This window comes from Mustela nivalis (genome assembly GCF_964662115.1).
Source record: "Mustela nivalis genome assembly, chromosome: 10".
NCBI lineage: Eukaryota > Metazoa > Chordata > Mammalia > Carnivora > Mustelidae > Mustela > Mustela nivalis.
The window spans coordinates 14,364,863-14,387,127 of NC_139029.1; the positions used below are offsets into that span (position 1 = coordinate 14,364,863).

A 22,265-nucleotide genomic window follows, 5' to 3' on the forward strand; every position below is an offset into this window, starting at 1 on the left:
AATAAAACCTTTTAAATAAATAATAAAATCTGGGAAAAAAATCAAAATTGCTGCTTTAAGAGCTCACATAAATTTATATAAGCCCCCTTCATAATGTCAGTATCAGCTTAATCAGCTTATACATTTGCTAATAAACTGGTTCCTAAATGTTCTCCACTTCCCTCACTTACCTATTTTCTAACTAGATTGGAAAATTATCAGGGTCAATGCCACTTTCTTTTTACTTCTTCACACAGTCCTCCTACAGCCCATGGCAGAAATTAAATATACGCTACCCCTATAATGGTCACTTATGGCCACTTGCAGAATAATGTGTTTTTTTTTTTTAAGATTTTATTTATTTATTTGACAGAGAGAGATCACAGGTAGGTAGAAAGGCTGGCAGAGAGAGAGAGAGAGGGAAGCAAGCTCCCCGCCGAGCAGAGAGCACGACGCGGCACTCGATCCCAGGACCCTGAGATCATGACCTGAGCCGAAGGCAGCGGCTTAACCCACTGAGCCACCCAGGCGCCCCGAATAATGTGTTATTTTTGAAGAAAAGCTAAAAAGCACATCTCAAGGATTTTTAGACAGAAGGAAAAAGTCCTTGATCATTCAGAAGACTATAATGGCTTAATTCTTATAATTAATTCTTATAACCATCAACTATGGCATCTACCACAATAACTTTTTTTTTTAAAGATTTTTATTTATTTATTGAGATAGAGGCAGTGAGAGAGACCATGAGCGAGGAGAAGGTCAGAGGGAGAAGCAGACCCCCTGTGAAGCTGGGAGCCCGATGCAGGACTCGATCCTGGGACTCCTGGATCATGACCTGAGCTGAAGGCAGTCATGCAACCAACTGAGCCACCCAGGCGTCCCCCACAGTAACATTTTTATGTGTGTGTGACATTTCTTATTGATAGTTGAGGCCATCTGAGAAGGTGCTGAGTTAAAGGATTTCCATGATCCTTTCCAACCCTCATATTCTAGACTCTGAATTCCTTTTATTCTCAATCCCAACATTAAATAATGCTGGACACTATGGTTGTTTAGGGGCTGAATGATGAGTCAGCAGGTGAAGCCATTTGTGAGAAGCAGTTTCATTACACTTCCAACAACAGAGAAGCCAGCAAAGACAGCTGCCATTGTTTACATTGCTGAACATGCTGTCGGCTTCACGGGCCTGTAAAACCACCTATTGTCAGCAAACTCCATTTTTCTTAGTTAAGGGTTAAGAAGCACCAGACTTAACTACCAGCTCCAAAGCACATGAACAATCTCTTTTCGCAGAACAAAACTACTATTAAGTGCCTAAAAGAACATTCAAAAACCATTCTTGCAACTAGAAAATGCCTCCGTTTACAATAACCCAGGTCCCTTCAGAGACTACTGTTATACATGCTCGGACACAGAAGTCCTTCCGATAGGAAAAACAAAGGCAGGGGCGCCTGGGTGGCTCAGTTGGTTGAGCAACTGCCTTCGGCTCAGGTCATGATCCTGGAATCTCAGGATCGAGTCCCACATCAGGCTCCCTGCTCAGCGGGGAGTCTGCTTCTCCCTCTGACCCTCTCCCCTCTCAAGATCTCTCTCTCTCTCTCAATAAAAAGAAAAAAATCTTTAAAAAATAAAAATAAAAACAAAGGCATTTAAAACACACACACAATGCTGTTAACTATTTAAAGCACAGTTCAGAGCTTTTTTGACACAGCTGAAAGCAAGCAGGCAAAACATGAATTGCTAATCTTTTTTGAGAGAGCAGAGATGGCCAAGCTACCTGAGTTGAGTATTTGCAACTCAGTTTCACTTCTCAGAACCAAAAGGGTTTGATCTTTACGAATCCTTTTGTCCTGGGGTGCCTGGGTGGCTCAGTGGGTTAAGCCACTGCCTTCGGCTCAGGTCATGATCTCAGGGTCCTAGGATGGAGCCGCATGAGCACGCATCTGGCTCTCTGCTCAGTAGGAAACCTGCTTCCCCTTCTCTCTTTGCCTGTCTCTCTGCCTATTTGTGATCTCTCTGTCAAATAAATAAATAAAATCTTTTAAAACAAACAAACAAAAGAATCCTTTTGTCCTGGGAACCTGGGTGGCTCAGTCAGTTAAGTGATTGCCTTCGGCTCGGGTCATGATCCCCAGGTCCTGGGATCAAGTCCCGTATCAGGCTCCTTGCTCAGCAGGGATCCTGCTTCTCCTGCCTCTGTCTCTCTCTGTCTCATGAATAAAGTATTAAAAAAAAAAAGAAGGTTCCCTTCCAAATATATTTTTCAGAGTTGTGATTTCCAATGAAGGACTGAACTGAAAAACACCTCCCAACTGCTTTCTAGTTTCATATACAACACCTCATCTAGGCATTACACCTAAATTAATTTCCCTTTTCATTTTGAAAGCAGTCAAATTAACCTAGTATTTCAAATTCCTAGCTAAACTGATAAGGAATTACAGATGTATCTATCTACATATGTGTCTAGCTACTTATCTATATAAACATCTATGTATATGTCACCACAGTGTCATAAGATATTATGACAAAAGATGCCCTACCTTGTACTAAGCAGGTACTATTCACCATTATTTGAGTATCAAGATCATCCCTTATAAACTATAAACTTATAAATTTATAACCTATCTACTATGAATCTGCTACTAACGATGCACTAACTTAAATCAAAACTGTACCTACTTCTTAAAATATATAAAAGTTCAAGTGATCTTTAAATGCATATTGGGTAACAATCATGGAAATTTACATAACTCCAACTTTTCCTTTTTTTATAAAAAAATTTTTTAAGATTTATTTGAGAGAGAGAGAGAGAAGATGAGCAGGTGAAGGGCAGAGGAAGAAGCAGACTTCCTGTTGAGCAGGTAGCCGATAGGGGGCTCAATCCTGAGACTCCGGGATTAAAACCTAAGCCAAAGGCAGATGCTTAACAGACTGAGCCACCCAGGGGCCCCAAGTTTTCTTTAAAAATTTTTTCAAGATTTTATTTATTTATTTGTGAGAGAGAACGAGAGCATGTGCGCACAAGCAGGGGGAGCAGCAGGCAGAGGGAAAACCAGGCTCCCCACAGAACAGGGAGCCTGATAAGGGACTCAATTTCAGGACCCTGGGATCATGACCTGAGCCGAAGGCAGACACTCAACAAACTGAGCCATCTAGGCATCCCAGCTCCAAGTTTTCTTGCACAAAAATATCTAAGCGTGTTTCATAAAACTGGAAAAATGTAGATCAGAAAGTAAACAAACTCAAAGTCATCCTTAGGAAAAGTATACTTGTGTTTGCTCTCTGACAAATAAATAAAATCTTTAAAAAAATAAATAAATAAAAAGGAAAAGTACATACAACATACTTTCAAAAGTTCCAAGCAAAAATTGTAACTCACATGTCAATCTTGGATTTGAATTATTTACTACAAATACCTAACTCAATCCTGCCTCCTAATAACCCTCCAGAATGGTCCTTTAAAACTCTGAAATGACTGCACTGGCACCTGGGTGGCTCAGTGGGTTAAGCCTCTGCCTTCAGCTCGGGTCATGATCTCCGGGTCCTGGGATCGAGTCCCGCGTCGGGCTCTCTGCTCAGCGGGGAACCTGCTTCCTCCTCTCTCTCTGCCTGTCTCTCTGCCTACTTGTGATCTCTCTCTGTCAAATAAATAAATAAAATATTTAAAAAATAATAATAATTAATAAATAAATAAATACAACTCTGAAATGACCATATCATCCCCCTAGTCTACAGCTGATAGCTCCCCGCTGTCATCTGGGTGACAAGTTCCTTAGCCTGGCTTATAATGCCCTTTCTGTGGCCTCCACCTGTCCACTGCTTCACTCCAAACTGTTAGCTTACCAATGGTGAACAAGTCAGTTTTCACTGAGTCTCTGTATGTGCTGATTCCTGGCTGGAATACTCTTCTTCCTACCATTATCTTTCATATGGCTCATTCATACTTTCAGACACAGTTTAGAAGTATCCCCTTCTCAGGAAGCCTCTCCCTTCATTCCTCCCAATCCTCTTCCACCCCCAAGACAGATGACCCTCCTCAGAGCTCAGTGGTGTGTTTATTGATTCCTGTTTACTTACCTTCTTAAATATCTGTCTCCTGTACTAATAAGCTTCTTGAAGGCAAAAACTATTATTTCTAACTCCTCAGTGCTCACCAAACATCTATTGAATGATTAAGCTAGAATACATAAACAACAAAACAAATTTTTCTTTAAAACCTATGAAAAGGGACGCCTGGGCAGCTCAGTTGGTTAAGCAACTACCTTCAGTTCAGGTCATGATCCCAAGGTCCTGGGATCGAGTCCCACATAAGACTCCCTACTCAGTGGAGAGCCTCCTTCTCGCTCTCCCTCTGTTGCTCCCCTGCTTGTATGCTCACTCTCTCTCTCTTTGTCAAATAAATAAATAAAATCTTAAAAAAAAAAAAAAAAAATGGGCGCCTGGGTGGCTCAGTGGGTTAAAGCCTCTGCCTTCGGCTCGGGTCATGATCCCAGGGTCCTGGGATCGAGCCCCGCATCGGGCTCTCTGCTCAGCGGGGAGCCTGCTTCCTCCTCTCTCTCTGCCTGCCTCTCTGCCTACTTGTGATCTCTGTCTGTCAAATAAATAAATAAAATATTAAAAAAAAAAAAAAACTACGGAAAAAGTATCCCAACTCTGCTTTGTTTTACACTCCATGTGAAACAGCTTGCCAAATCATCAGTTCCCAGTTGGTAAAAATATTGGACTAAGAGGTTCCCAATTTGTAAGTCAGTCTCCTTAGGTCCATAAATTCATCATCCACAAGCTATTTTATTTCAAAAAGCCTGAAAAATTATAAGGAATAATGAGGAAAAGACTGGCTAAATAAACATCAGTTCCTTTTCTTCTGCTTAAAATTTGCCAATCAAGAGTGTTAACAATGGGTTTAGCACATTGTGTTGAATTACTGATCAACATATAAAGATCTTTCATTAAAAATGTGAATTTATTTTTTTTAAAGATTTTTATTTATTTGACAGAGAGAGACACAGCGAGAGAGGGAACACAAACGGGGGAGTGGGAGAGGGAGAAACGGGCTTCCTGCCGGGCAGGGAGCCCGATGTTGGGCTCGATCCCAGGGCCTTGACGATCCCAGGGATCATGACCTGAGCCAAGGCAGACACCTAACGACTGAGCCACCCAGGTACCCCTAAAAAGATTAATTTAGGGGATACCTGGGTAGCTCAGTCAGTTAAGCATCTGCCTCTGGCTCAGGTCATGATCCCAGGGTCCTGCAATCAAGCCCCACAACAGGTTCCCTGCTCACCCTCTTCTCTGCCCCTCTTCCCTACTCGTGCTCTCTGTCTGTCTAAAATGGATAAATAAAATCTTTTTTTTTTTTTAAAGATTTTATTTACTTATTTGACAGAGAGATCACAAGTAGGCAGAGAGGCAGGCAGAGAGAGAGAGAGGAGGAAGCAGGCTCCCCGCCGAGCAGAGAGCCCAATGCGGGACTCGATCCCAGCACCCTGAGATCATGACCCGAGCTGAAGACAGCGGCCCAACCCACTGAGCCACCCAGGCGCCCCAATAAAATCTTTTAAAAAAAGAAGTGAATTTAGGCATACCTGGATGACTCAGTTGGTTGAGCATCCGGCCCTTGATTTCGGCTCAGGTCATGATCTCAGGGTCATGAGATTGAGCCCCGCATCAGGCTCCACACTTGCCTGCTTAAAACTCTCCTCCTCCCTCTGCTTCTCCCACTCCCCCACCCACCCCTACCACAAGTTCTAGAGCTCTCTCAAAAAAAAAAAAAGAAAAAAAAAGCAGATAGAGCACACAACTCTTGACCTTGGGGTCATGAGTTTGAGGTCCACACTGACCTAGAGTTAACTAAAAAAAAAAAAAACAAAAAAGTGGATATAAAGTAATGATTTCATAACCACTGCCCAGAATCCCAACAGCAGCCTATGAGTAGCCAAGGTAGGTAGTGATTTAAATCCATTTAAAGTTTTTATATTATAACATATGTGAATATTATGGACACTGGGGAGGGTATGTGATACGGTGAGTGCTGTGAAGTGTGTAAGGCTGATGATCCACAGACCTGTACCCCTGGGGTAAATAATACATTATGTGTTAACAAAAATAATTAGAAAAATACATATGTGAATATTATAGAAGCAAATCAAGCTTCTTTAAGCAAAATAAGCAAAAGTATAAACTTAAATATAAATACCCAAACAAGAGCCACCAAGGACTAATTTTAGGCTTGCAAAAAAACCCTGGGAAGAACTTCTCTTCAGTCTCCAATCTTCCTTAAATGTAGGAACAATTACAAAGGCAGAGTTCAGAGTTTAAATCAAAAGTCTACCTGTCACTTATTCAATGTCACTTTCCTCATCTACATAAAGCTCCATGGAAACCTACTCTGGAAAGCTGTAAAAGACTATGCTTTTGGGGTTCTCTTTCCTCTTGGCAGCTGCTGCTTCCTCTTTTCTCGTTTCACCATCCTCATCACATCAGCAGGTGCTGCATGGACCCGTAAGAACCTGTTTTCCTCTTAACTCTCTCTGTTGTGCTTTATTTCCACAAATTTGTTTTTCCAGCCCTTTCTCTGCTCACCAGACTTCCATCTCCTTATTTCTAAACATGTTTTAGAAATGTCCATCTCTTAACCAAATAAGATTTTCCATTCACATCAGATCCAACATGTCCTCAACTGAATTTATCTGCTCACTACCTCAAAACATGATATATAAAATCAAATTCCACATCTTCTTTACGTCATCACCAACAGTATCATTTTCCAGTCTCAAAGTCTTGGAGTCAGTTTTAGCTCTTTTCATTATTTCACCAGGATATTCAAATCTCTAACTTTCTTTGAGAGCTTTCATGATATAATCACCCCTTCCTTTTCATCTCCCTCTAGACTACATGTGCATCAGTAAAATCCTGGAAAACCTTAAGTGGGTCTAGCATATTAGTCTCCATGCTTCTTATCGATCTCAATCCATCCAGCACGAAATTCATCTTCCTCTAACTACCAAATGTGTTAGTAGGTATCAGGTTTTCAAAAACTTGCTTGCTACAAGATGGAAGAACAGATACCCAAAAGTTTGCAAAACTGTCAAATGCACTGCACATTAGGTTTTCAGTCAAGCACATCTTCTGACTACCCTAAATATATTATCTACTGTATTTCCTGGCTGCTATAAAAGCATTTTTTTCCTCTCAACTGTAAATGTCTTCTCTCTTCCATCTACCCAAATCCTACTTCCTAACTCCTCAGTCCTCACTGATCTCTCAGGCCTCTGACCGCCTACCTCTATTTAGAGAGCACCTTAAATTCTTTAACTGTTTCACTAGAGCACTCACACTTCAGGATTCTTTTTTATCTCCATCCAGAACTAGCATATGCAGTTATTTAATAAACAACTGCTCCTTTCACCACTTAATAAATCACTGCCTATCTACTAAGCATCAGGCACTATTAACTTAATCTGTGGAATCCAAACAATAACCAGAATTTCCCTTCCCTTTTCTACTTTTCTCTTGTCTCAAGATTCCATCATGTTTCTCCTTCTCCCTTGAGCATCCTAACCTTGCCATTTCTAGTTATCCTGTTCCCTTCAGTTGAACCTTCAACTGAATAGTAACTAAGCTACTTTCAAAAATAGGATTCTAGGGGCGCCTGGGTGGCTCAGTGGGTTAAAGCCTCTGCCTTCGGCTCAGGTCATGATGCCAGGGTCCTGGGATCAAGCCCCGCATCGGCCTCTCTGCTCTGCGTAGAGCCTGCTTCCTCCTCTCTCTCTGCCTGCCTCTCTGCCTACTTGTGCTCTCTCTCTCTGTCAAATAAATAAATAAAATCTTAAAAAAAAAAATTACTCTTCTCTCCAAATATTCAGAAAAATTAGGAAGGGTGACCAGCAATGTGTTTCTGAAGGTTATGTTGCCAGTTGGAAGGTTCTCACAACTGTCCTTATCATTGACGCTAATTTTCACATGTATCCTTATGAACAGACCAAAGCCTTCAATTTCACAAAAAGCAGACTTACTTTCTGTACCTAGACTCTGTGTTTGAGAAATACATGATTAAATAGAGAAAAGAACAATTACAGTCTAGAGGAGACTAAGGAAAAATAATAACCAGATGCAATGTGGGACCTGAAACAGAAAAAGAACAGTGGAAAAACTGGTAAAAATCATTAGCTCTGCACTATAGTTGATAATATTGCATCAATGTTAATTTCCTGTGCTTGATAACTGTACTATGACAACTGAAAATGTTTACATTAAGGGAAGGAGACAAGGGATAGGAGAGAACTCTTACTATTTTGGCAAATTTTTTGTAGGTTTAGAATCAGTTCAAATAAAGTTTCTTTTTTTTTTTTTAAGAGGATGACAATACTTTGCTATTTAGTTCATATGCTAATGTCAAAGACCTTTATAACTACAAGATCAAATACAAATTTTTACCAAGGAATTTATAGTGTCACTGGGGGCACCTGGGTGGCTCAGTGGGTTAAGCCTCTGCCTTCCCCTCAGGTCATGATCTTGGGGAGTCTGCTTCCCCCTCTCTCTCTCTGTCTGCCTCTCTAACTACTTGTGATCTCTGTCAAATAAATAAATAAAATCTTTAAAAAAATAAAATAAAACGTCTTGCTGCTTCCCAAGTATTTTAGTAACATATACAGAAGTAGCATAAAGACTCCTAATTTTCTAAACTATATAGATAGGATGACTGTATAATTTACCATCCAAACCAGAACCATTACAGGAGAAAGGAGATCTCTCATCACCTACTGGTAAGTCAAAGTGATCACTGCTGTTAAACACCTCAAATTAGTTTGAGTTGGTACAATACCTGATGCTTTGGCAAGTCATCAGCATCTCCCTCAACCTCAGGAACAAACACCCCTAGGAGAAGGGACAGAAAGCTAGACCAGAGATCCCCAAAGGAGATTATATAAGAGGAAATTAAGTCAATACATACTAATATGCTTATGTATTTTAATTATGATTTTCAGGGGTACCTGGGTGGCTCAGTCATTAGGCATCCGCCTTCAGCTCAGGTCATGACCCCACGGTCCTGGGATCAACCCTGAATCAGGCTCCTTGCTCAGTGGGGAACCTGCTTCCCCCTCTTCTGCTGTCCCTCTCCCCACTTGTTCTCTCTCTCTAAAATAAATAAAATCTTTAAAAATATAGTAATTATGATTTTCAAAAGAAAGTCAAGAATAAAATCACTGACTTTCCAGAGCAGCATTCAGCTTTTACTGCCTTGCCTAAAATGTACCACATTCAAGTACACTCACCCAGTCACAACACAAAACATAATAAGCTAAGGTCAAGTACTCTGCTGTCTACTTTTGAAACAGCAGTTACCCTCCAGAATTTGGACTGGTTCCAAATTCTAATATTTGTAAAAAAGACCAACAATATAATATTGAAATTATCAGATGAGTATGATATATTAGCCTCAAAGTCTCAAGAATATTAATCGGGTACTTGAGGGCATTAAAATTTTACATAGGTTAAGACCCACTTCCTTCATATATTTAATGAGCTAAGCTAAAGACATGCATACTTATTTATAAAACTTAAAAAGTAGATATAATCTTAAAACACCAGCAACCCCATTCCCACACTGTAATATTTCAAGTCACTGAAGAGACTGTGTGTGTAGAAAATTTTCATCTAAAACACTGTTTCTATTAGACCCAAAAGGTTATAAAAAGCCTCTTCATTACTGTAGTCTTTTTCTGAATAGCAGAAAGCATCCTTTTAGACAGAGGTAAGCAGTATTTCCCAATTTTAATTCTTTATAAGAATGTACACATTAGAATAGCCTGAAGGTATAACCTAATAAATAAAAAATCAAATTTAGCTTGAAAATTATATAAATGCTTCAGGCAGAACTAATATTCTATGTGAAATACAATAACCCAAGAATTTGTAACTTAAAATTTCAATTCTTCACAGAACAGCGAAATAGTCAAATGCCCTTATGTTATTTTTCACAAAGCTATCCTGCCCAACAGGAATTTATCTTAATAGAGATAGGCAAAATCTCTTTTGAGTAGCTCTCCTATCTTTTAGGCATTATACAAAAGGTGAAAATGATCAAAGTTCATTTATTCGCTAGGCTTTATTATATAAATAACACACCTCACTAAATCTCAAACACTTAATGGATAATAAAACCTTAAATGTAGTTCTGTGATATCATTCCTCTTCTCTTAATCTTTCCTATTCCTTCTTTCAACCTACACACCTCAACAAATCTTCAAATTTTCAGCATGTTAGTTTCCCAATAAATAAAAAAACAAAAACAAATGAAATACAACTGATTTTTGACAAAGTGCTCAGACAATTCAAACAATACTTCTCTTTCAACAAATAGTGCCGAGACAACTGAGCGCTCACATGCAAAACAATAAACTTGAACCCCTACTACATAGCATACACAAAAATTAATTCAAAATGAATCAAAGACCTAAATTTAAGAGCTAGAATTATAAAAGAAGAAAGGAGTAAATTTCCATGACCCGAGGTTAAGGAAAGCCTTCTTAGACACACTAAGGAAGCAAAAGTGACAGAAGAAAAACATAAATTTGATTTCACCAAAATCAAACATTTTTTACGTTTCAAAGGACACTATAGAGAAAGTGAGGGGAGCCTGGCTGGCTTAGTCAGTAGAGCATACAACTCTTGGTCTTGGGGTTGTGAGTTCAAGTTCCAAATTGAGTGTAGAGAGTCCTTAAACTAAAATCTTTAGAAATACCTGGATGGCTCAGTCAGTTAAGTGTCTGCCTTTGGCTCAGGTCATGATCCCAGGGTCCTGGGATGGAGTCCTGCATCAGGCTCCTTGCTCAGCAGGAAGCCTGCTTCTCCCTCTGCCTGCCGTTCCCCCTGCTTGTGCTTAATTGCTCTCTCTCTCTCTCTGACAAATAAATAAATCTTTAAAAAAACAAATAAAAATTAAAAAGTAAATCTTTAAAAAGAAAGAGAGAGAGAAAGAAGACAACTCACTGAATGGGAGAAAATATTCATAGGGGCACCTGGGTGACTCAATCAATTGAGCTTCCAACTCTTGATTTGGGCTTGGGTCATGAACATGGGGTCATGAGGTTGAGCCCCTGTAGGGCATGGCTCCAGGCTCGAAGGGAGTCTGCTTGAGATGCTCTATTTCCCTCTCCCTCTGCCCCTCCCCACACAAGGTGCACTGGCACACCCTCTCTCTCTCTCTCAAATAAATAAATAGATCTTTTTATTTTTTAAGATTTTACTTATTTATCTGAGAGAGTGCACATGAGAGAGCACAAGCAGGGGGAGCAGCAGAGGGAGAGGGAGAAGCAGACTCCCCGCTGAGCAGGAAGCCTGCTGTGGGGCTTGATCTCAAGACCCTAAGATCATGATCTGAGCTGAAAGCAGCCACTTAACTAACGGAGCAACCCAGATGCCCCTAAATAAATAAATCTTTAAAGTATGTGTGCATGGAGTGCCTGGGTGGCTCAGTGGGTTAAAGCCTCTGCCTTCAGCTTGCGTCATGATCCCAGGGTCCTGGAATCGAGCCCCACATCAGGCTCTCTGCTCAGCGGGAAGCCTGACTCTCTCTCTCACTCTGCCTGCCTTTCTGCCTATTTGGGATCTCCATCTGTCAAATAAATAAATAAAATCTTTAAAAAATAAAAAATATTGTGTGTGTGTGTATGTCTGTGTGTTTGTGTGTAAATAGTGTATCTGATAAGGGACATGAATCCAGAACTTACAACTCATAACAAAAAGAGAACCTCATTAAAAACTGGGTAAAGGACTCGAACAGACATTTCTCCAAAGACAAATGGCCAATAAACGCATGAAAAAACACTCAATAAGCCACCAAGGAAAAGCAAATTAAAACCGTAATGAGATACCACTTCACAGCCACCGGGATGTCCTATGATAAAAATGACAGATAACAAATGTTGGAACCCTCATACTTTGCTATAGGAATGTAAAATGGTGCAGTCACTTGGGAGAAAGTTTGGCAGTTTCTCAAAACATTAAACATGGAGTTACCTTGGAGCAACAGGATGATTTGATTTTGGCTCTGGTCATGATCTTAGGGTCCATCATGATCTCAGGGTCATGCGATCTGCCCAAGACAGGTTCCCCACTCAGCAGGGATTCTGCTTGAGATTCTCTTTCTCCTTCTGCCCCCCCATCCTGCTCTCACGCATGTGGCCTCTCTAATACATAAATCTTAAAAACAAAACAAATACAGAGTTACCTTATAAAACCCAGAAGCTACACTCCAAAGTATATACCAAAGAGAAATGAAAACCTACATCCACACAGACAGTCACAGCATAATTATTTGTAATAGTCAAAAGGCTGATGAGGCGCCTAGGTGGCTCAGTCAGTTAAGCATCTGCCTTTGGCTAGGGTCATGATCCCAGGGTCCTGGGATCAAGCCCCGCATAGGGCTCTCTGCTCCACAGGGAGCCTGCTTCCTCCTCTCTGTCTGCCTACCTCTCTGCCTACTTGTAATCTCTGTCAAATAGATAAATAAAATCTTTTTTAAAAAAAGTTCTAAAATTGGGGCACCTGAGTGGCTCACATCATGATCCTGCTCCCTGCTCAGCAGGGGTATGCTTCTGCTTCTCCTTCTCCCTTTCTCCCTCCCCATACCTTCTCTCTCTCTCTCTCTCTCTCTCTCAAATAAAAATCTTTTTAAGAAAAAGTTCTAGGGGCACCTGAGTAGCTCTGTGGGTTAAGACTCTGCCTTCTGCTCAGGTCATAATGTGAGGGTCCTGGGATCCAGCCCCACATTGGGCTCTCTCCTCAGCGGGGAGCCTGCAATCCCCTCTCTCCCTGCCTGCCTCTCTTCCTACTTGTGATCTCTCTCTTCTCTATCAAATAAATACATAAATTCAAAAAAAAGTTCGAAAACTGATTTTAGTTATGACTGCACAGTTGTGAATATACTCAAAACCACTGAAGGGTACACTTCAAATCGGTGGCTGAACTATATAGCTCAATAAAACCATTTTTAAAAAAAAGTAATAGTTTCACACAAATGAAGTCTAACCTTCTCTTATATTGATTCAAAGCCCTCTACAATCTGAATCCATTATTTCAAATATTCTACGACAATAATCCTCCTCTCCAAGCACACTGATGAGGAGCCTCACAACCCAGCATACAGCATACTTATTTCATGCCCAAACCTTGGCTCCTATTAATTACTCACTCATCACAATCCACTCCCCTCTGCCCATCTAAACCCTGACTGTAGTCTTAAGCACTTGTTTTTTTTTTTTTTTTAAGATTTTATTTATTTATTTGACAGAGAGAAATCACAAGTAGATGGAGAGGCAGGCAGAGAGAGAGAGAGGGAAGCAGGCTCCCTGCTGAGCAGAGAGCCCGATGCGGGACTCGATCCCAGGACCCTGAGATCATGACCTGAGCCGAAGGCAGTAGCTTTACCCACTGAGCCACCCAGGCGCCCCAAGCACTTGTTTTAATGTTTTTTAAATTCATCTTTCAGTTCAAGTTCTGTTTCTTATATGCTATTTTCTAGGGCCTCGTTTCTGCTGGCAGATAGTTAAGTAACAAAGTAAGCAAGACACAGAACTGTATATGTAGTCCCACCCTGGCCCGGGTTCCTGTTCCCTCTACAGTAACAGAAACACTCCTGGGACCCTGCCAGGATGGGGGAGATTGAGACAAATACTGCTGTCCCTCCAAAGGTCATTTTTTAGCAATAAAACTGTCAAGTATTTAAAAAGAAAAAAAATTCCATATATGTAATTTAACCTTATGTTATAACAAAAGGACAGAATTTAAGCCCATTAAAGCCCATAGAAAAAAGTGCAAGAAAGAAATATACTAAAATGTTAACAGTACTAAGATTATGGGTGACTTGTTACTTTTCCGTGTTTTTTAATTTCCTGATTTGATTACGTTAGTTCTTACAATCACAAAACAAAATTTTTCATAGTAACATTTGACTATAAATGTTTTTCCTCTTTGGCCTTATACCAACCCTCATCATCAGTGTCTATACTTCAAAGGCAACTCAGCCACATTATATGACTTTGTAAACTGGGTCAATGCTATTTCATCTCAAACAAAATTATGAAACTATTATCAATTCAATTGCATAACAGTGCAAAACAATTTTAGAGCACCCTTGAATGCTAAATGTGAGTTGTGATGCCATCTATATTAGCCCTAAAATTTATCTTAAAGCTGATTTCCAGACTCTAACTTAATCAACATTTCAACAAATATTTACAGACTTCCTATCTGCCAAGTACTGCTCAAGCGGCTGTCAATTCAACAGCAAACAAAATTGACAAAAATTCTATGCCTTTACGGACCTTACCTTCTATTGACAGAATTTAGTATCTCATAACCGGGAACGCACGTGGGCTTGAAAAAGTATAAAACTACTACTAGTTAATGAAGGTCATAAAAACTAAACTGACAAATTTCAAATGTACTTAAAATAGTTAAAACAGTCTCAAATTTCAGCTGAGGCTACAAGACAGTGAAAAACTCCTTCTGGATGGCAGCAAGCCAAAGAACTAGGAGCCATTTGAGAATTCAGAAGGAGCTTGGGATCTTGCAGTATTTCATCGATGTAAATCTCAGCTGCAGTTTTTTATATTCTGCTTCAAGTCAGGCACCTGGCTAAGAATCAGGGAACAGTTTCCTATTATATTAGCTCAAATTATTATTCCTAAAGTAAAAATAGATTGTATCTCATCACAAGAGTTTATTCCAGAACTTACTTTCCCTCATACTTCATAATGAATTAACTGTATTTTCAACCAAAGCAAGCCAGCATCTGGCTGGTCATGGCAACCATATTTTATGGTCTCAACCCATCCCACTCTTCACCACCCAAGTCACAGAGGCATTTCAGTCTGTTTGACCCACTTGATCTTAGCCAAAAGGCCAAGAAGCAATCGGTCTGTTTGACTAAATCTAACATTAATAAGCCAAAAAACAGAGGCTTCTTATATCATGCTTCTAATGTTAGCATGCTTCTAATATCAATGTCACTGACCATCAGACAAAGAATCCATTAATAGGTCTCCATAAATCCTTCCCACCTACTTGCAAGAACAAAACAAACCTCAAACCATAATCTTCAGAATCATAAACAACTGTAATTCAAGAGTCATTTTATAAACTAGTCTAACTCCTTCATTTTAGAGGAACAGAAACTGATGACCAGAGCATTTATATGATTAGTCCGAGATAACACCTCTAAAAAATGGAAAAGCCAAACTCAAATCCAGATTTTTTTTTTTTTTTTACCGCAAATCAGGTACAGTTCTCAATACATCAAGCTAAATTTACTTATATTTCAAAGCTAGTTTCCAAGCCAAAAATCTAGTTATCAGAAAAGCACGGAGTTATTATGAGATGAGTAGGAAGGAGACCAGGAAACCAGATCTGAAATGTATCTTCTCATACTCTAATTCCCGGGATTATGGTGCAGAAGATACTTTGAATCTAAGGCAATTGTGTTTTGATAGCCACGGTGTAAGCTACCTCCTCTAGCTTCTCTGCTCCTGCTAAAGACCTGAATCATGACTGAAATCCATTTACTTAAATTCTATGCAGCAGCAACAGCAATGGAATTGGGAAAAGTCAGCGGCAGGAGAAAGCTCTAAACCTCGGGTAATTCTTACTCATCCTTCTAATGTAGTTCAGATGTCAATTTTTTCTAGGAAGCCCTAATTCCTCCCTCCTCCAGGCTAAGCTCTTACAACAGAGTTATCATCACACTTGTTTCATGGTATTCTATCACTTACCTATCAGGACCAAATTCTCTGAGGGTAAAAGCTTTTCTTGAGATTTTATTTACTTGAAAGAGCACAAATGGGGCGCCTGGGTGGCTCAGTGGGTTAAAGCCTCTGCCTTCAGCTCAGGTCATGATCAAAGGGTCCTGGGATCAAGCCCCATATCGGGCTCTCTGCTCAGCAGGGAACCTGCTTTCCTCTCTCTCTGCCTGCCTCTCTGCCTACTTGTGATCTATGTCTGTCAAATAAATAAATAAAAATCTTTAAAAAAAAAAAAGAGCGAGCACAAATAAGGGGAGTAGCAGGCAGAGGGAGAAGCAGGCTCCCGTCAGAGCAGGAAGCCCAATGTGGGGCTCTATCTCAGGACCCCAGGATCATGACCTGAGCCAAAGGCAGATAGATACTTAACCAACTGAGCCACTCAGGCTCTCAAAGGGCAAAAGCTTTTCAACCCTACACCAAGCTCTGAGTTTGGCATACAATATGTGCTCAATAAACAAACAAATCAATTTTAAAACTTGCCACTTACACTGAAGCTCCAATATAAATAACTAAAACATGGCAATCTCATTATGACTTAAAACACAGTTTTAAGGGGCACCTGGGTAAGCTCAGTCAGCTAAGCGTCTGCCTTCAGCTTAGGTCAGGATCCCAAGGTCCTCCCTCGCCCTCTGCCCCTCCCCCAATTCACGCTCACGCGCGTGCGCAAAAACACGGTTTTCAAATATTTTTTTACAGCAGACCTTTTCGTAAAAATCTTATCAGAAACCCCAATGTGGAACAACAACATATCAGTCCTTCAGTGGTTTAGTCTTACAGTTTGACAAAAAAAAAATCTCACTTTAAGACCTGTAAGCCTGTGACAGGGAGTAGCAGCAGCAGAGGCAAGAGCCAATGTGACTCAAGCATCTAAGTAACATTCTTCCTTCCCTATCTTCATCTTGCAATGGTCTCCCCCTCTACTTCCTAGAAGAGGATCCACCCTTTAGAGTATACACCATCGCTGTTGATGGTGGGGCTTAGGAGTAGCAAGACTGCTGCTGCTTCATGAGCTATAGAGGTCTAGCTCCTAGTACCACATACAGTATTTTGCTGGAGGCCTTGCTAACTTCTGAACAAGCAGAAACAAGCACTCAATCAAAAGTACAGGCCTATTCGTACAATTTAAGGCTCAATGAGGTAAAGATAACCTACATGTCTTATGGTATGTGACTATGAATTAAAACAAGATACAGTAGAGGCTGAGAGCCTCTTTACTGCATACAGATCTTCCCCTAGCTACCTCCCTCTCTCTATGCAGATCTGGTTAAGAAGCAACCAAGCAGTAGAAAGGACATTCATGAGCTCTGGAGCCAGTCATACCACTATAGAACTGCAGACCCCTACTTACTAGATGGACAACCTCGGGAACATTACTTGAACTTCTCTGCTCTTCAAGTTTCCTCATCTGTAAAACCAGAGACAGTACCTACCCTCATTAGGGTTGTGAAAATTAAATAAAATCATGCATGTATAGTACCCAGAACACTAGGCACTCAATAAATGAATACTATTGTTAATATTATGCAGATTTAGATTTGGTCAAGAGGCAAAGAAGAGGAAAACAAACGTTTCTGGCTTCAACCTATAAAACTGAAAATCAACAGAGAAAACAAAAAATTTTTTAATTTTTTTTTTAAATAATATTAAATACAAAAACACCCTCAATGGGCATATTTGTTTTTAATATATGTCACACCCAAAACAAAACAGCTGAGGACACAGGACACCAAAAAAAAAAATTTTCTGGTTGCCACAGGCCTTTACCAAATTTAGTTTCTTCAAAGAACCCACTGCCCTGATTTTCTTAACCAAACTGGCTGCCCCAAAACAGTAACTAGACTCCCCAGAAGTGTCAGCAGCTCTGAGAGAAATTACACCGTGAAGTCTTTCCACATAAATAGAACACTGTGTATTCGTAACAGACTGCAAAATTGTTCTAAGTCAGAACTTTTTGGGCACCGAAATTCAAACTCATTTTATCTTTAATTATCTGAAAGGTAAGCAATTTCCATCCAAAGGGCTAGGCTTTTAACAGGAGCCCAAGAACCCCCTGAAAATGTAAGCAACATTTTTCTGTAGAGAGGGTCTATAAGCTTTCATCAAAATGTCAAAGTTGTTTGTTACGCAGAAAAGGTTAAGAATCACTTTTAAGATGCTCAGCAGAGCTTCTGAGAAGTTCATACTGGGAAGCTGGGGAGGGCGTACCTCAAGGCAAGTACCTTCAAGTGCCAATTGCATAAAGTAGTCACAGTGGATTATGTTATAAAAATTCTAAGCATATTCCTCCCTCACCAGTAGCACTTTTCACAGCAGGGTTTATCCTCTTTCATCCCCCACCATCCCTGCCACCCTCCATCATTCCTTGCCAGGCCTCAATCCCTGCCTCTCTACGGTCAAAGTCCTCTGTCTAAATGGCTTTATGGGCCTGCCGTGGAATAATGATGCCTAGAGGCGGTGCCAGTTGATATTCCAATTCATTATTGCCAACATTTCCCTTCATTTCTGATTTGTCACTTGAAAACTGAGTACAAATGAAGGACTCTATCAAGTGAATCTCCTTTCAGTATTTTCATAAATTTAAAATACTATATGAACTTATTAATGCAGTTCAAACACAACTGCACTGATATATTTTGAGGAACTGGAGATTTAACCAAGCCATAGAAAAAGCAACTCCAGCCTTGCAGTCCAGTCTCAAAGCTTCCTGTCTATCAACTTACCACATGATGACCACTTTGATCAAACAAATGCAAATTCCCATACTCCCTCAAGATAGAAAAGCAGAATTGCCTTTTCAATCCATTTTAACCAATTCCCCATTACCACTGATAATATTTCATTATTAGTATGTTCTAATGAAATCTGTAACCTGTACCTCATTTACTATACAAACTTTTAGATTTTACTAATCAAAACCTTTCAGTGAGTAAAGCACTGAATTGTGAAATACATCAAGACTTTTAATTTCTTCTATGACATGAGACAAAATAAAAATTTAAAGCCACATAAAAACCAACTCTCCCATATTTCTAAAACAGGTATACCTAAGAATCATCTCCACTGGAAATTACACCTTAAATTTATGCCCTTTAACAACTGTTGTAGTACCAGTAACTACTTGTGTCGCAACCAACTCAGAGCTTTTCTAAGTCCTTCTTTTGTGAAATGCATTGAGAAAAAGCACACTTGAAACACTTCAGTCACAGCTCTTTGTATACAAATAAAGCCACCAAATTCACCAAGCACTGGTCCTCACTTACCACTTTTTACGTCAAGAACACACACTATGGGCTTCCTTTCAATGCTTAACTGTGAAAATAGCTCCAAAATACAAGTAATGAAAAATTTACTAGGTGGCACAGTACATACATTTATAGCCCTAACCAAGTATGGGCAATCAAGACCAAAAAAAAAAAAAAAGACAAATTAGAAAGGAATTTAAACTCACAAAGCATTCAACGAAGATATGTTTAAGAGATCCAGCACTGAACTCCACCTTGAAGTAGGCTAATCGGCCAACCCTTCTTCCCCCCAACGTAAAACAACTACGGATACTGATCAAAACTAACCAGATTTTCCATGAGCAACACTAAGGTATCACTAAGCATTCTCATGTGCGAAAAATTCTTAATTGAACAGAATCATGCAGGATAAAAACATTATGAAATCAGTACACACATCACACTGGAATGGAATTTATCTTTACTCTGCGCCACACCGCCTGGATTGAATAACAATATTTAAAGAACAGAGAAAAGGACACTTGAGAGAAACCAAAAGGATGACCTGAAATGACTCTAGAAGGGAGATACCTTTCCCTTCTCAAAAGTAATCGATACAGACAGGAATCAAACTACAGACTGTGAAATCGTCTGTGGACTTCATGGCAGTTATTTACTCACACACCCTACTCTCCCTGGAAGTCAAACACAAAATGACACAAATACAAAAACACAACACATCTAACATCCAATGGTTATTTATTGATTTACACAAATACAACGGGGGGGGGGGGAGATGCATGATGAAATCTTATTCTCAGGTCCGTAATACCTTTCTAAATCTCCGTGGAATTAATGAATTCAACGTTTTACCTTCACCGGCTAGTTTCTGACTAAAATACCTCGTCATCAAGTCTTTTCAAACAAAGCTATACAATCGAGCAAATAACATGAAATTAGATACATTCAAAACCAGGCTCTCCTCCAGAAACCCTGATCCCCTCTAGTCATCGGGCCTAAGATGAGGAAATTAAAGCCTTTAAAAATATCCATCATAACACAAGCCTTCCAAGAAGTGAGACTTTCGGGGGTGATGGGTAATGTCAGTTAACTTCCTCTTCCTTTAAAAAGGTCAAAGACAGGGAAGCGTTCGGTGTAACATTTCCTCCACAGACCGCGTTCCACCACAAACCACATCACAACTCCCCCCATCGCTAAACATCAGCCAGAGGGGGTGCTTTCTGCACATTTTCACCGTAGAGTTAAAATCCGACTTACCTCAGAAACGAACTGAGCTTAGTTTCAAACAGGAAATTTACCAATAAAGTTTATTATGTACTAATAATAACAATTAGGGAAGCCCACCAGGCCCCACTGCAGGGGGAGAAGGGAGAGGAAGAAGAGGAGGAGGAGGAGGAGGGTGTAGTCCTCACAACAATCAGAGAAAAGCCTTCCCTGCAGGGCTGGTCCCAGGCACCAGCAAATTCGGCCTAATAAAGGGGGGGCGGGGGGAGGCGGGGGGAGGCGAGGAGAGGGGGAAGGGTCCCCCAGCTCTAAAAGGGAAGGGCTGCAGAGGCCGGGCCGAGCGGAGCTAGTTTTCACAGTAACTGCAGAGGGTCCCGGGGTCCCCCGCAGGGCTGCTGCCGCCTGAGCACCCTGAAAGCTCCGGCCAAGCCGGCCGCGGGGGCTCGAACAGCAGCCCCTTCCCCGGCTGGGCTGTGGCGGCCGGCAGGAGGCTCCCCGGGGAGCCACGGCCCCCCTCCCCCGGGCTGCGGCGAGGTGCCTAAGGGCCGACAGGAAGGTGAAAAGGATACTGTTGGGGCGCCTGGGTCTGGAGGGCCCTGATGTTCGGGTGAGGAGGGGCCGCTGCCGCCGCCGCCGCCGCCGCCGCCGCTGCCGCTGCTGCTGCTGCCGCCGGGTGAGGAGGCGGTACCGCTGCTGCCGCCGCCGCCGCCGCTCCGGTGCCGGGTCCGGTTCCTGCTGCAGCCGCTGAGCCTGATTTCAGAGCCGGTTTCTGCGGTAAACTCATGGCAAAGCGAAGCCACCAACCCCCCCAGAGCGGGACCGGGCGCGCCGGGGTGCAGGGGCCGGGGGCAGCGGGGGGGCGGGATAGGGGCAGACCCGGGGAGGCGGCGGGAGCGGGGGGCCGGGGGGAGGCTGGGAGGAGGAGGAGGAGGGGGCCGGGGCCGGTCACACACGCCCGCCGCCGCCGCCGCCGCCGCCGCCGCCGCCGCCGGCAGCAGCAGCCGCCCCGCGGGCCAGCACCACCGGCTGCCGGTCTCCGTGACAACGCGACCCCAGGGGGGGGGCCGGACCCGGCGGGGGCAGGAGGCGGAGAGACCGGACCTTTCACGGCAATATCCTCATGGGCCGGCGGCGGGGGGTCTTTATCCCCCTCCCCGGGGGAAGCGGCGCCCTTCTCGGTAGCGGGGCTCAGGCGATGCCGGCGGATTTTCTTCACTCAACGAGCAGAGCATCCAACATGGCGCTGCGGCCGCCTCCAGCAGTCCGGCAGGACGGCCGCTCGGAAAACTTCGGGGCTTTTCGGAGCGGCTCGGAAGGCCGAGAGTGGGAAGCGCCTTCGGCTCTTTCCGGAGACTGCGAGCGGTCGGGATTCTTCGGAGACGCTCGGGGGCGTCTTCGGCCGCCGTTCGGGAGAGCTCTGGGGCTGACTCGCCTCCTCGGGAAAGATCGGCGAGGGGGGCTTCCCAAGCTCGCTGCGGCGGGGGTGCTGGGTGGAGGCAGAGACCAAAGGCGACGTCTGGTCCGCCAGAGCCCTCCCCTGCCGCCCAGCCTCCAAGAACAATGGCAACGGCCCTGGAGCTTGCGGTCCGCAGAGCCCTGCCCGCAGGGGCGGGAGGCGGTGAGGCGAGAAACCTCGGTTACAGTGGAAGGAACCGCTTAACCAGAGTGAAACCGCTGGAAAGAAACCCGCTGCGTGCATCTATTAGCATAATAAATAGCACTCGCCGGCCCCTAAGGCAGTTCTCGTCCATTGTGTCGACACTTCGCCCTCCTACACCCGGAGAGGTGAGTGGAATGAGGAGCCTCACTCCCAGAGCACCCTGAAGCCCGCAGAGGAAAAGTGACTGGCCCAAGGTCACCCAGCCGGGAGGGGGAAGGGCCAAGCCTGGAGCCGAATCCCACCTCCATCTGGAGGAACTTTGCGACTCCCAAGTTGCCTGGGGATCTGATGCGACCCTTCTCCTGTGCCAGCCGCCTAGACTCAGGGGTCCTGTGGACGGATTTGTCCAAGGCCCGC

General features: G+C 42.5%; 1 protein-coding gene across 50 annotated transcripts in view; it reads right to left on the reverse strand.

Moving 5' to 3' along the window:
• The window catches only part of EIF4G3 (eukaryotic translation initiation factor 4 gamma 3), a 346,104-nt gene extending 324,112 nt beyond the window's left edge, over positions 1-21,992 (reverse strand). For 13 of the 50 annotated variants that reach the window (XM_082684560.1, XM_082684562.1, XM_082684556.1 and 10 more), the window contains exons 1-2: positions 21,350-21,989; positions 20,818-20,998 (exon numbers count right to left, since the gene is read on the reverse strand). Coding sequence is in view for 26 of the 50 variants with exons in the window: in XM_082684529.1 (XP_082540655.1) it covers positions 20,818-21,032 (215 nt within the window). In the remaining 24 variants the exon portion in view is untranslated. Of the gene's footprint in view, positions 1-20,817 lie in introns of all 50 variants that reach the window. The other 37 variants (XM_082684573.1, XM_082684572.1, XM_082684565.1 and 34 more) reach the window with 9 other exon arrangements.
• Between the last annotated feature and the right edge of the window lie 273 nt (positions 21,993-22,265).